Here is a 15,745-nt window from a genome sequence, read left to right as displayed (position 1 = left end):
GGTTGCTGCCTGTATTTCACATGTAGAATTCTGAGATTACAAATGTCTTTAATCTGTACTGTGTAAGTGCCTGATTAATGCAGTTGCCCCCTGGAAGACCTCACATAATCCCCAATTAAAGTCTGCTCCCTTAGACAGAAAAAAAAATACTTATTGTGCCCACTCTGGTCTGGTGGCAACCATTTTTCATTTACATAGTGCATGTGCAATTTCAATGAGGATGGTAGGCAATGTAGGTAGCACTTCACAGTCAACCTAGGTGACCCCCTCAAACCTCCACGTTTCTTTCTGTCTTGCATTCCCTGTTGGCCCCATCAGTTTTGAGTATTGCCACCCAACTCTCTTATTTGGCTCTTCGTTTTCCACTTTATTCCCTGAGCTCCAGACCTATAGCTTAGTTATGCCAATTATCACTATGCACGCACTCCCTCCCCCCCATCCAGGTGACCATTGATGATTCCCGAAGAAGGGCTTATGCCCAAAACGTCGATTCTCCTGCTCCTTGGATGCTGCCTGACCTGCTGCGCTTTTCCAGCAACATGTTTTTCAGACCATTGATGATGCACTCATCTGCAGTAACCCATAAATTCCAATGCTGTCTCATCTCCCATGCATGTTGGATTGTTCCTCACTATAATTGTCCCCTTCAAGTGCCAGCATACAGCTCCAATCCCCACAATTGATTTCCCCAATTTGCCCAAAACAGCAGAGGCTCCTGATAACCCCCCTCTTCACTTTCAGTGAACAGATGCCCACAAGTACTTGTGGCCCCACCCACTGACTGACATACAGGACAGTCTCGACTGATGAATAACCAGATCCCTGACTGATCACTGTATATCGCCCAAACTGACTTGTCACTAATCCTTGAGTGCTTTCACTGGACCTATAGGACTGACCATGACCTTACCCGTGGAGTGAAATAATATAGAATCCATGACATGACATCCAAGTCATGGCTATTTGGTTGAAACACATTCATAAGCTCCTGGGACATATTGTAGCTGTGACATTGATGTAGCACAGTGCTGTACAATACATCTACCCCCTTGACTGATCACTGCTGGCAAATGTGTCATGTCACATGGTATTGGGTCTCAGCTAAAAGGCAAGGCAAGATAGAAATATAATGAGCCTGCAAGTTCTGAATTAGGTGGCAAGGCAACGCAGATATGCTGCAGGATCCAAGTAGGCACCAAATGAGTGAGAACCAAGAGTGCAAGCCAAGAGCCCAGAGCAGCCTATTCCAGTGCAAGAGATGCGTGTCTGTCCACACATATCAAGTGGCCTGGCACCAGCATCGTAGGGGCTGATGAGCTTCAAAGTGCAATATTGAAGCGGCAAATTTTAAGGTAAGTGAGTCCAGGATGTGTCATGGTGATGTATTGAGGTTGATGCATGTCTAATGCCAACCTCCAACCTTAGGAAAGGTAAGGGGCGGACAGTTGCTGTCCATGGAGCATGCCATGAGATTTTGAGGGCTACTGTCCAAGGTAATTAATAAAAGCTAATTACTGCAGATGATTGAATCTGAAACCAAAGCTCAGCTTTGACAAAGAGTCAGTTAGACTTGAAACGTCAGCTCTTTTCTCTCCTTACAGATGCTGCTGGTCCTGCTGAGATTTTCCAGCATTTTCTCTTTTGGTGTCCAAGATAATTACTTGGACAGGCTGTCAGCAAGCTGAAGCTGCCAGGAAACCACTCAGACTTTGCTGTTAGTAATTGTTACAATCAAGTTTCTCTCCACAACCTCAGAAAATAGCAGTCACATATAACTAAGGTTAGAGTCGTAACTATGCATCCAAATAGGCATTGCGATCACTATTGAGCTTCTCATTTAGCCGATAAAAGTTTTGGTGGAAAATTGGGTTTTGTTCCCTTAATGTTAAGAACTTCATTTCCCCACTCTCACCTAACTCTCCCAACTCTCTTGCCATTGCCCAGTTCATTCGGGGCTCAGAAAGTTCCACCCGATATGTAATGACTTGATTGTTTGATATCTTGACTGTCAGTCCTACCATAGTATTTAAAGGATCTAAGGTACTACACAGCAACAATTACAGCTGGCATAACTTTATTGAAAGACAATTATAGATAAAGATATGACAGAAAATCACAATCACGTGTATACCTGCATTCCGCATCTTTAATACACATACATTTTCAAAACAACTTAAAAGGTTCTCATAAGTTATTCGAAATTGCCAAGCTTTTGTATAAAACATTACTTTTAGGCCCAAAAAAATGTTTCAAAAGGAAAAGAATATCAAATTGAATTTATAATCCAAACAAAAGGATAGCATCCAATGGGGCAAAGGCTAAGTAGAAAGGACAATCTGAGTTAGCATTTGAATTGTCAGTAAAGAAACCATAGGAACTTAATCACAAATATACCTTAGCAGTGAATGACAGCAGGTCTCAATATTATAAAAGTAAAACTTACCTGATATAAAGCATTGAGAATTCAATCTCCAATTTCTCTCTAAAGTATTAATAGATTCTTCTGACTGGTCATTCAGAATTGATTGCTTTCATAAATCCGCATTAGTTTCTATTAGTAACAAACATTTAATCTCGATTTCGATTTGTGTGTTCACTGAAGTTGAGATTAGCTGTGGTTTTACTTTGACCAAATCACCAATGTTGTATTAGAAAATCAATTAGTGATACGATACAAATATTGGCATTTGAAGCTTGACTCAAAGACCAATAAATAAGAAATAAGATTTTTGTGCACTTACAGTGCATGTTAGATCCTTTTGACTAAACTAGGAAACTCACAAGTCCACATGGAAATGAAAGATTCTTTACTTCAACTTAGACACTTTTTGACACATCTTGTTAAAGTCTTTGAAATTCATAAGTTCAGACATGGTTGGCACTTCGCCAAAATTCTTCAGTCAAAACTTTTGAGATAGGCTGAGACATTTAAGAAAAGCCTTTAAAAAAGGTGTTAATACAGGTGTCAAAATTTCATGACTAAATTTAATCAAGACAGTTATTAAATGTAGGATTATTTTGGTTTGTTCAAAATTCTATTTTTGGACATTAGCCATTTCAATTTCCAAAAAAAATTACTTCATTCAAATGCTTTTATTGATTCAATGATTCACAATTCCACTTTTTAAGTATCAGTAGATTCTTCTGACTGGTCATTCAGATTCGATTGCTTTCATAAATCCTCATTAATTTCTATTCATAGTAAACATTTAATCTCGTTCCTGATTTGTATGCCCACTGAAATCGTGATTTGTTATGGTTTTACTTTGAGCAAATCAACAATGTCACAATAGAAAATCAATCAATTGTAAGTGTTGATACTATATAAATATTGACATTTGAAGCTTTACACAAATACTCGTAAGAAATAAAATTTGTGTGCGCTCACAACAGATGTTAGATTCAGCATTTAATACGGGTATTAGTCAGTCAAGATTAAATGTTGCCTAAAGAAGCAATAATATTTAGACTTGTTCATGTTAATTTATTTAAGTGTTGTTTTAAAGTGGTGAATTATATTATATAGTAAAAAGTGAGGACTGCAGATGCTGGCGATCAGAGTCGAGAGTGTGGTGCTGGAAAAGCGCAGCAGGTCAGGCAGCATCTGAGGAGCAGGAGAATCGACATTTCAGGCATAAGCCCTTCTTCAGGGCATTCCTGATGAAGGACTTATGCCCGAAACATCGATTCTCCTGCTCCTCGGATGCTGCTTGACCTGCTGTACTTTTCCAGCACCACACTCTCGACTCTGAATTCTATTATATGTCTATAATACTCTTTTAAAATTAAATTGCAGAACTTAGGGCAATTTGGAAAGTAGAATTAGATTTGGCTATATTTCTGAAGTTACTCACAGTAGGAGCAAAGGATAGAGAGATGTATGGTGCATGATCACAAAAGAGACCTTGGAGTGCAGGTTCATAGCTCCTTGAAAGTGGAGTCACAGGTAGATAGGAAAGTGAAGAAGGTGTTTGGTATGCTTTCCTTTATTGATCAGAGTATTGAGTACAGGAGTTGGGAGGTCATGTTGTGGCTGTACAGGACATTGGTTAGGCCACCGTTGGAATATTGTGTGCAATTCTGGTCTCCTTCCTATCGGAAAGATGTTGTGAAACTTGAAAGGGTTCCGAAAAGATTTACAAGAATGTTGCCAGGGTTGGAGGATTTGAGTTATAGGGAGAGGCTGAACAGGCTGGTGCTTTTTTCCCTGGAGCGTCGGAGGCTGAGGGGTGACCTTATAGAGGTTTACAAAATTATGAGGGGCATGGATAGGATAAATAGACAAAGTCTTTTCCCTGGGGCCAGGGAGTCCAGAACTAGAGGGCATAGGATTAGGGTGAGAGGGGAAAGATATAAAGGAGACCTAAGGGGCAACATTTTCACACAGAGGGTGGTACGTGTATGGAATGAGCTGCCAGAGGAAGTGGTGGAGGCTGGTACAGTTGCAACATTTAAGAGGCATTTGGATGAGTATATGAATAGGAAGGGTTTGGAGGGATATGGGCCGGGTGCTGGCAGGTGGCACTAGATTGGGTTGGGATATCTGGTCGGCATGGACGAGTTGGAGCGAAGGGTCTGTTTCCATGCTGTACATCTCTATGACTCTATAACTGGCAGGAGACTTTACATGGCCAGCTTCCATAGTGTGACTTAAGAATTTACAGAGTAGCAAAATTGTGACGTAAGGAACTGAAGATTAGTGGCTGCCCACCAATTCTGTATTTGCACTAAGTATCAGGAACCCCAAAAAAATAACTCAGTGAACTGACCAACCCATTATCATGTGGATTTAACTATTTAGCTACAGCAGGTATAAACAAGAACTGAAATTGACTTCATTTTTTAATTTGTTTGTTTTGAGCCTTGACTATGTCCCCAGTTTTGAAACTCAGAATATGTTGCTATGGATTCATCCACTGGGTGAAATTACGATAAACATGAATTGGCCATATACAATATTTGCTCTTTGTGGTACAGTAGTAATGTCCCTGCCCCTGGACTAGGAGGCTTGTGTTCAAGTCCCACCAGCTCTAGTGATGTTTACTTACATCTCTGAACAAGTTGATTAGTGCATGAAAACAAGAAGAAATTAAATTTTAACATTTATAGTGTAAAATTTTTTTAAAGAAAATATGATGCCTCATATTACTTCAAAAAATTCTTCAGGTCAAAGAAAAGGGATTTGGGAGTATAACAACATAAATCAATAATAAGTTGTGACATAGTCCAATGAGGATCTAATACAAGGAAACCTTGTATAGAATTCAAAAGTAGGAGAACTATGCTAAAGTTGTATTGAAGATAAACAAGCAGGAGGCTGGAAGAACACAACAAACCAGGCAGCATCACAAAGTGGAGAAGTGAACCCTTCTTCAGGTCTGGGGATGGCGGTGAGGGGAGCGTTTTGGATTGGCAGACGGGTGAAGTGGTGAGGTAGTGTTAGGTGAACATAAGTAGAGGGTACAGCCTGGTTGGTCGATGGGAAGAATGAATCCAGTTGGTGGCTGGAAGGAAGGGCCAGTAAATAGAATAGAAAGGGAGGAGGAGGGGCTGGAAAGAGTATTAGGGGATGGGAAGAGAGGTTATTTGAAATTGGAGAACACACACACCAGATGGCCTCCTTCTTTAGAGACCGCAATTTCCCTTCCCACGTGGTTAAAGATGCCCTCCAACGCATCTCGTCCACATCCCGCACCTCCGCCCTCAGACCCCACCCCTCCAACCGTAACAAGGACAGAACGCCCCTGGTGCTCACCTTCCACCCTACAAACCTTCGCATCAACCAAATCATCCGCCAACATTTCCGCCACCTCCAAAAAGACCCCACCACCAGTGATATATTTCCCTCCGCACCCCTTTCCGCCTTCCGCAAAGACCGTTCCCTCCGTGACTACCTGGTCAGGTCCACACCCCCCTACGACCCACCCTCCCATTCTGGCACTTTCCCCTGCCACCGCAGGAACTGTAAAACCTGTGCCCACACCTCCTCCCTCACCTCTATCCAAGGCCCTAAAGGAGCCTTCCACATCCATCAAAGTTTCACCTGCACATCCACCAATATTATTTATTGTATCCGTTGCTCCCGATGTGGTCTCCTCTACATTGGGGAGACTGGGCGCCTCCTAGCAGAGCGCTTTAGGGAACATCTCCGAGACACCCGCACCAATCAACCAAACCGCCCCGTGGCCCAACATTTCAACTCCCACTCCCACTCTGCCGAGGACATGGAGGTCCTGGGCCTCCTTCACCGCCGCTCCCTCACCACCTGACGCCTGGAGGAAGAACGCCTCATCTTCCGCCTCGGAACACTTCAACCCCAGGGCATCAATGTGGACTTCAACAGCTTCCTCATTTCCCCTTCCCCCACCTCATCCTAGTTTCAAACTTGCAGCTCAGTTACTGTCTCCTTGACTTGTCCGACCTGCCTATCTTCTTTTCCACCTACCCACTCCACCCTCCTCCCTGACCTATCACCTTCATCCCCTCCCCCACTCACCCATTGTACTCTATGCTACTCTCTCCCCACCCCACCCTCCTCTAGCTTATCTCTCCACGCTTCAGGCTCACTGCCTTTATTCCTGATGAAGGGCTTTTGCCCGAAATGTTGATTTCACTGCTCGTTGGATGCTGCCTGAACTGCTGTGCTCTTCCAGCACCACTAATCCAATATAACACAATGTTGAGTCCTCTGGGCTGTAGGCTGCACAGGCGGAAGATGAAGTGTTGTTCCTTCAATTTGCTGTCTGATTCACTGGGGTAATGGAGGAAGCCAAGGATGGTCATGTCAGACTGGGAATGGGAATGGGAAGGGGAATTGAAATGGGTAGTGACTGGGAGGTCAGGGTGGCTCTTGCGGGCCCAGCTGAGATGCTCAGCGAAACGTACCCTTAGTTTATGTTTGGTCACCTCAATGTAGAGAAAATTACATTGCGTGCACCAGTTACAGTAAACTAGGTTGGAGGAGAGGCAGGTAAACATCTGTCTCACCTGCAAAGACTGTTTGGGGCCCCTGGCTGGAGGTCAGCAGGGTGGTGTGCCAGCAGACTTTGCATCTTTTATGATTGTAGAGGAAGGCACCCGGGAATTCAGGAGTGATGAAGAGAGTAGTCCTTGAGGAAGGCAGAGAGGGGTTGGGAGGGAAAGATGTTCTTGGTGGTGGGGTCTATGGAGTTGGCGGAGGTGTTTAAGGATGATGTGTTGGATGCAGAGACTGGTGGGGTGGAAGGTGTGGAAAACGGGGACCCTGGTATTATTATGTTTGGAGTGGATGTTTTAGAGCAGTGGAATGGGGAATGGAGGAGGTGTGGTGGAGGGCTGTCTGGATGACGGGGAGATGGGGAAAGCATATTGTTCAATATAGGTCGATATCTGGGATGCATGGGAATGGAATGTCTCCTCGTCTGGACAGATGTGACAGAGATGGAGGAATTGGGAAAACCGAATGGAGTTTTTGCAAGACACTGAGTGGGAGGAGGTGTAGTCCAGGTGGTTATGGGAGTCTGTGGATTTATAGGAAATGTCCATCTGTAGACTGTCGCTGGAGATGGAAACAAAAACGTCAAGAAAGGGGAGGGAGGTGTCTGAGATAGACCATGTGAACTTAAGGGCGGGGTGGAAGTTGTTGGCAAAGTTGATGAACTGTTCCAGTTCAGCCTGGGTGCAGGATGCAGCACTGACACAGTCATCAATATGTGTTGAGCAACAGTGCCTGTGTAGGTACTAAAGAAGGACTGTTCAATGTAGCCGACAAATAGGCAGGCCTAGCTGGGGCCCATGCTAGAGCCCATGGCTACCCCCTGGATTTGGAGGAAATGGGAAGAGTTGAAGGAAAAGTTATTGAGGGTGAGGACTAGTTCACAAGGTGGAGGAGAGAATTGGTGGAAGGGGACTGAATGGCCTGTTGGAGAGGAAGAAGCAGAGGGCCTGAAGGCTGTCCTGAATGTCCTGAGTTCAAGTAGTTGTTAGAAAAGCAGTGAGGAGGGAGAAGGGAACAGAGGATTGTGCTGACAGAAGAGGAAGGATAGGACACTAGGGCCAAGTGGAATATAAATACCAGCATGGACTAATTGGTCCAAATGGCCTGTTACTGCACACTATGTCCCATATATTATAAACTTTAAGGGTGTTACTTGTTTATATTTCTGGTCTCTGTGTTTCTTCAAGTCATTCAGCACTTTCTCTTTATGAGCAGCAAATTCTTGTTTTTGTCGATGTGTCATGGGTCTAAGTTATGTGATTCCTTCCTCAAACTTTCCACCTCTCCTCTTAAAAATTCCCTTTAAAACCTAGTCTTTGACGAAGTTGTCTAAATGGGCGGAATTGTCTGCTGTCACTGGTGATGACCTTGGAGGTGGAAAGGGCATTTAATTAGGTCTAATTCTGTCAACACTGCTGTCTTCACCAGAATTATATTCTTTTTGGGAACGCCCAAGGTGAGTCTTCCTGCCCCACTGCGAGTTGTTTCAAGTCAGATCAAACTGTATGGATTACATATTGCCTTTATTTGAGGTGGGGTTATCCCACAACTCGACAAACTCTAGAGAGATGTTCTTCAGCAGTTGTGGTCTCCTCCATGGTGCTGCCGAGTTGCCGGTCTCTGATGTGGCAGCTCTCGCTGGGAGGGCCTCACAAACCCAGGGTGTTCATTCCTCAGGAAGGCCTGCTGGTGGCCTCACCACTGCCTGATTGGTATGTGTTTTGTCAGTCTTTCCTGAAAAGAGGCCTCTTGCTGGCTCTCCAGCCTGTAGGCGAGACACCAAACACCACAACAAGAATATGCCCATGGTTTCCTTCTTTCAGTTTCATGCCAATTTATGTGTGATTGCATGACTGTGAAGTGCCTTGGAACATTTTACTACATTGCAGGCACTATATAAATCGAGTCATTGCTTTCCTTCACAAAATACATTACCTCACGTTATTCTATATTAAATTGCAACTGCCAATTTCACTAACCAGATTATCTTCCTGTGATCCTTTACAGTCATCAGAGTTTTGTATAACTTCCATCGTTATATCTTTGACAAATTTACTGTAATGTTCACTACATCCCACCCACCTCACTTGCGTTTCAGATATAGGTATTCTTGCTATCCAGGATCTAGTGGTCAATCAATTCTGGTGATGAATGACATGGCTGGTCTTATTCCAGATGCACTCAAATGTATATTATCAGATTTAAGGATGTCAAGGTGGAAACTTTGCTGGGTAAGTGGTAGGAATGAGAGGGTTGAATGATTGGGAAATCTGGGATCTGAATATCAAATAAGCCTTGAAGGAAAGAGAGTTGGATTAGGGTAAGATTGAGAAAGGCCTGAAAGTTTACTGAGATTCAGAATACCATTTACAAATGGCTGAAAAAGAAGTTGATGAAATAGCCAAAGATAGCTTATGTGTGATCACAATTGTGGAAACTGTTTTGTTCTTCCATAGGATGTTGGTGTTTCTTGCTCACAGGCGATCACATATTACCTAATTGTAGTCAAGAAGGTGATGATGATCTGCCTTCCTTAACCACTGTAGCTCATCTGGAGCAGGTATACCCACAACACTGTTCCAAGGAAGTTCCCAGATTTTGGTACATTGACTGTGAAGGAATATTGTTCCCAGTCAGGATGGTTTGGAGGAAACTCCCATATGTTTGCTGTCCTTGTCCCACTAGATAGTAGAGGTTGCGGATTTGGAAGATGCTGTCGTAGTAGTATTGGTGAGTTGTCGTAGTGCACGTTGTAGATGGTACACACTGCTGTCACTGTGATTGGTAGTGGATGGAGTGGATAAAGTGGACTGCTGTATCCTTGATGGCATCAAATATCTTGAATGCGTTTTGAGATGCAGTCCAATTTCCTGGAGGGATGAATTTTCATCATGTTACTGACTTGAGCTTTATGGATAGTGACCAGGATTTGGAGAGTCAAGAGATGAATTATTCACTGCAGAATCACTGATGTATGACCTGTTCTTGTAGCCACAGTATTTATTTGACTAATTGAGTTGATTTCTGGTCATTGGATACAAAATGGACGCAAACTGTTTCAATATCTGACAGGTTGTGAATGTGATAAACATTGTTCCATCATCATAAATCATTCCCACTTCTAAAAATATGATGGAGGGAAGATCACTGATGAAACAGCAAAATGTTTGGGCTAGGTCACTACGCTGAGTAATTTCCTGGGGCTGAGATGATTGGCTTTCAACAACCATAACCATCTTTCTTCTGGCTAGATATGACTCCACCCAGTGGAAGATTTCACCCTAATTTCTATTGACTTCATTTTGCCAGAGGAGAAGTTGCATGGGATAGAGAGTTTGTAAGAGTGGCTGTGGATGTGAGTAGGTATTATTATTGAAAGGTAAGATTATTGATGTGAGGAAGCTATAGACATCAGAGGGGAAAAGGATTGGAGAATTTAGGTTTAGGTTCAAATTGCCAAGAAAGCATTGTTCAGTATAGATTTTTTTGGGAAGAATGAAGGAAGATGTTTGCCAAAGACGCTAAGGTTTGTGAGGGAGGCATTTGATTTTTGACTGATATAGGATGATTTAACAGGGTGAATTATTTATTACATGATAGGGTGAAGGTACCTGAAAGGTTAGAGAAGAAACCAAAATAGAATTAGACAATAAAAATGTTATTTGGCTGCAGCAGATAAAGCAGCCTCCAGTTAGGCTTTGAAGATGGCAATATGTAAACTGGGCCCTCATTTTGCCCAGATGTTAATCGACTTCACCATGAAATATTGAATAATGTAAGATACTTATTTGCTAGTAGGATACAATTTTTCACAACTTTTTAAAAACAATTAGATGTAAAGAGTAGAAAATGGAAAGTTGTATTGCTGATCTGAAGCTTCCCTAGGTTTGAGACTGGATGGAGAGGCAGCGTTGTGAAACGGTATGGTCATCTCCTTTCTAAGCATTTATTGTGCTTATCAAGGTGTCGAATTATCAGTATTGTTGTGCAACTTTTCCCTAAAATTCTCCTATTTCACAAAAACTAATTTATGGATATATTTACATTTACAACGAGAAGATGTATAAGGCTTGTAAGAAAACTTAGAAGTGTAATGTTTACATTCGATGTCAATGTTAAAGCATTTGTACGAAACCTCTCTGACCATTTACTTTAACAGAGATAATAACCCATTTATTTTAAACAGTATGACATCTTAGTTCGAGGGATGACATATGATTATATTTAGCATTTAATTGTTAATATTGATAATCTGATAACAATACGTTTCAGAAAATTATTTTATAATATTCATTGCACAGGTAATTATTTTTTAAAAGGGTAAACCACTTTTGAAAAAGCTGTATGTTTGACAGTAGGTGAAAACAAATTGCCTACTTAGTTTTAAAAACTGAAAATTGTTGGATCATATTTGATAGGAAACACCACTACAATTGCTGCTTTCTTTCCATTGATGGTGATGAAGTAATCTTTTTTGCAATAATCCTTTTCAATAATTATGTTATGAATTCTATGGCATAACATCTAGCTTTGATTCATAACAAACTCGATACAACTAAACTTGCTATATTCTACTTAACCTCAAACTGGCTGTAAAAGCTTGTCATGATTTATTTTATCGGAATTTTCTTGGAGTGAAATAGAAGTACTGTGCACATTACATTTCTGTTCACTCTATCTTGATTCTGATTAAAACCAATAAATCACTTACACTACTCAAAGTGTTTATTCTGAACTTTAAACAGCTGCTGCTTCTTTGAGGCAGCACTGTTTCTCTGTCTGTTTATCCTGTTTCCAATGGTAATAGCACCACCAAGTCTCTGTATGTCTGGAACTTGGCCTGGGGTTGTTTTGGTTACATTAAGTTTACTTTGGGCTTGCCAGATATAGTGGTGACTTCATAGTGCTGAGCTGGGGAGAGTGGCCAGTGCATTACATCATTGTCTGGCATGGAATCAGATGGGAAGGATATGACTCACACGGGCTAGTTAAGCCTTGGCTCTTATCCTTCATGTACACTGTGCTCTCATGTTCTGTACATCAGCAGGGAATTCAAGCTCAGTGATGTCCATGAGGTTTGTTATCAATTTTCAACTTTAATTTACTAGTTATTGAGTAGCTTTTTAAATCTTTACACGTATTATCTTTTGAATCCTTTCATTTGGTGTAAGAAGTTTGCCTTGGTTCTCTCAGTGTATCCAGTTGATTGTTTTGTTTTGCTGTATTATTCTACTAAGTTCGTACTACAGATATGCCTGCATGTGGATTGATAGAGTTCGGTGAGCAATCCTATATACAATGATGTAATGCATAAGCGCCTAGTTAGCTCAGCAAGCTGAGAGTAAAGGGCAAGGGAAATATTCACCTGGTCTCTAGAGGATTAGCCTGACACTTGTCTGTGGCTAACAGACTTGTCTGTGACCACTGACTTATCTTAGAGAGTCAGACTTTGAAGGTCTTTAACCATAAGGTGTTAATGTACTTATTGAGGTGTTAGGCAACTTTGTTTGTAACAAAAGACCTTGCAAAATGTACTGTATGAAAAAATGTAAACTGTCCATCTGTTTTGTCATACAGAGTCTTAAAATGCTTCAAGTTTTTGTCTCACATGTGGGACTAATTCGGTTCAAGTACACACAGAAATTGAAAGGCTTGTTCTGAAGCAGATCTACCCAAAAAAAAAGATATAGTTATAAAACGTCTGGCTGTACAGTTTTCACAACTTAGTGCTGACATAAATACACCTAACACAGACGCAATGGAAGTGAAGCTTACTGTCGGAAAAACTTGTTGATTCCAGGTGACTGGGAGCAATTCTGCACTAATTTAATTTGAAAACCGCCAAGATAAAGATCTGAGCCACCTCACTTAAGAACATTCATAGCCCAACAAGAACCATAATTGTATTTAAACTATGCTCAGGCATTATAAAACAAAGAAGCTTTTCAGGGCAGCTTTCCATTGCAAAGCACTTTTAACTCCTTTCTTTGTTTTTGTTATTTTTTTCTGACACTGGTTTCAGTTTTGCTTTGCTGATTGTTTATAATATTGTTAGAAAATAGTCACTATAAAAAATGCCATAAAGTTGATTTGCTATCATTTTCATTTTTAAAAGCTATTGGAACTATGCAGAAGATATTCCTTTTACAGATATATCCAATGCTTACCACTGGATTAGATACAATGTACAAAATGTGTAAAGTCATCGATAAAATCACAAGAAGGGAATTGAAACTTAATTCCAAATTAAAAAGGAAAGGATATTTAATAAAACAGCTTAAAGTAAAACACAAATAAACAGTTATTTTGCAAGATTTCCAACTTTCAGTATTTTTTGTGATTAATTTTTGAGGTAATTTTTGAAATTGTATCAGTTCTATTCTAAAGTTAAGAAACAGACAGAAGATTTGTTGGTTCACCTGTACTGATAACACGCTCTTAGTGGGCCCAAGTAAGCGGGATGACACTAACATTTCTCCCCCATACCATCCCCACACCCATGTTTCCATCAACAATACAAATTTTCTCTGTGGGAAGAAATGCACGTCCTCCAAAGGAACTTATTCAGATGTATGGTATAAATTGCCTTGCAATGAATCTTAAGAAGTGAACCTGTCCCCTTTTACGATCTGACGCAGAACTTTAGTGCGCTAACCCAGTTTATTACCACCTTTCTCACTTTATTTTAACATCCCAGACAATAGCTCAAATGGTGTATGTGGCTTCCAGAATTCATGTCATTTACAATTTATTTAAAATGTAGTAGTTGAAAGAATAGGACATTTGATCACTAATAAAATCTAGCCTTGTGTGTTTTAATAGGGAGTAAACACAAATGATGGATAGGAATACTTAAAAATACTGTTTTTATTTTGACAGGGGCAGAGGTGACATTTCAGTATTTAAAATACTCGAGGTTTTACAAGTTATCGATTGTCAGCCAGTGATATATCTGGACTGGATCTGTAGCATGCTTTAATTGAATCATTATTATGTGTACTGTTCGGCTGTTATTTACTTGCTATGTTTTAACATAGACCATACTTAACAGGATTTACCCTATAAAGCTACAGAATAACATTTGTTAAGGACAATGGAAGGAAAATGCAGATGACCATCAGGAATTCGAGCAACATCAGGACCACAACTAGTCTCCCACAATTTTACAATAAAACTGATATTACATACTGCAATGTTGCAATGATTCTTTATCCCCCTTTATCGTAATCAAAGATACAGAATAAAAAGCATAACAACAGCCCATTTATTTTAACTCTTCTATGCAAATATTTATACTTCAGATAAGCTACCTCCCATTCTAATTTCATCTTTCAAACCTACTACAGATTCTTCTATTCTTTTCTTCATTATGTATCCATCAAGCCTTCCTTTCTTTAAACAATGCTACCTGCTTGTATCTTTTGAGGTGGACAGAAGTGTATTTCTTTCTTCTGTCCTGAAATGTTTGACTTCTAGCTGGTTTGACCTCACCCAAATAGTTATTTCTCTCAGGTAAAATTACAAATGAGGGGGTGATGGGGGGCATCACTGAAGATTCAAATTCTGCCTTCACCAGAGGTCCTCAGATGTGCACTCACAATAAGGGTCATGCAGGAATGTTGACCCTGCCAATCCAATCTTCTCTAACTCAGCCATTTTGCAGCAAATTTGAATTTTTAAACTTGCATTCCTCCTGCTTTGATTAGATAATTTAGGAGGCAGAAAAAATCAAACTTGAAACCTTCCTGCTTGGTGTGGTCAATTGCAAAACAAATAAATGGTGAAAGCATTGAGGGAACATCTTTTCTAGTTCCGTATTTTGCGTTAATCTCGGTTACTTGCCCTAATAACAGGGGTGATTGACAAGGATGTGGCTAAACTAAATCAAAACTGATTGTTTCACCCCCCCACCCCAATGGTACAGGCAATAGTATATTCACTGTATATTCACTTCTGGGTGGCTGAAATCAAATTGATTAGAATTCAGAAATTATAAAGGAGGGCATGTTACCTTTGTGGCTCTCGTGCTTGGGTGGCACAGTAACTCAGTGGTTAGCACCTCACAGCGCCAGGGACCTGGGTTCAATTCCCACCTTGGGGTCTGTGTGGAGTTTGCACATTCTCCCCATGTTCGCATGGCTTTCCTCTCACAATCCAAAGATGCGCTGGGCAGGTGAATTGGCCACACTAAATTGACCATAGTGTTAAGTACATTAGTCAGGGGTAAATGTAAGGGAATGGGTCTGGGTGGGTTGCTCTTCGGAGGGTCGGTGTGGAGTTGTTGAGCCAAGGGGCCTGCTTCCATACTGTAGGGAATCTTATGCCTATCATAGCAGTAGATTAGTGCACAGACCATGGTCACAATTGGGCAAAAGGGAATGCTAAATTATGTGAGATTAAATACATCAGAAAAATCTTCTTCAATCCAAGAATAAAATTTTAACTTTGGTTTATTCAATACTCGTATCTTTTTAGGTATTTAGCATTAACCTAATTTTAGGAGGTTTCGTGCAAATCAAACAATTGAGAACAACTTAAAGTTGGGTTGGCAGAGAATACATTATCTATTTAATTGCATTTTTCATTTAATCATCTACCAAACTTTAACTAAATTCATTAGCCAATTAAATCCAGCTGTTTTACAACTGATTGACTGACTGAATTTAATTTGTCTGAGCTGCAGGGCCCAAAAAAAATCTGAATCAATTGGAACTGGAATTACTTGGCTATGTAGTTTCCACATATAACTAGATCAAATTTGTTAAACCT

At 40.7% G+C, this 15,745-nt stretch overlaps 1 protein-coding gene across 5 annotated transcripts in view; it reads left to right on the top strand.

The window, feature by feature from the left end:
• creb5b (cAMP responsive element binding protein 5b) overlaps window positions 1-15,745 on the top strand; it is a 477,031-nt gene that overhangs the window by 247,513 nt on the left and 213,773 nt on the right. The window contains exon 1 of one of the 5 annotated variants that reach the window (XM_072575046.1): window positions 12,006-12,051. The exons of the other annotated variants lie outside the window; for them this stretch is intronic. Coding sequence (XP_072431147.1) covers window positions 12,041-12,051 — 11 coding nt within the window. The 5' untranslated portion in view covers window positions 12,006-12,040. Of the gene's footprint in view, window positions 1-12,005; window positions 12,052-15,745 lie in introns of those variants that run through there. 5 annotated transcript variants of the gene reach the window in all.

The sequence above is a fragment of the Chiloscyllium punctatum genome, chromosome 8, assembly GCF_047496795.1.
Source record: "Chiloscyllium punctatum isolate Juve2018m chromosome 8, sChiPun1.3, whole genome shotgun sequence".
Taxonomy (NCBI): domain Eukaryota; kingdom Metazoa; phylum Chordata; class Chondrichthyes; order Orectolobiformes; family Hemiscylliidae; genus Chiloscyllium; species Chiloscyllium punctatum.
The sequence above is the reverse complement of the archived record's forward strand: the minus strand, read 5'-3'. Positions and strand labels throughout refer to the sequence as shown.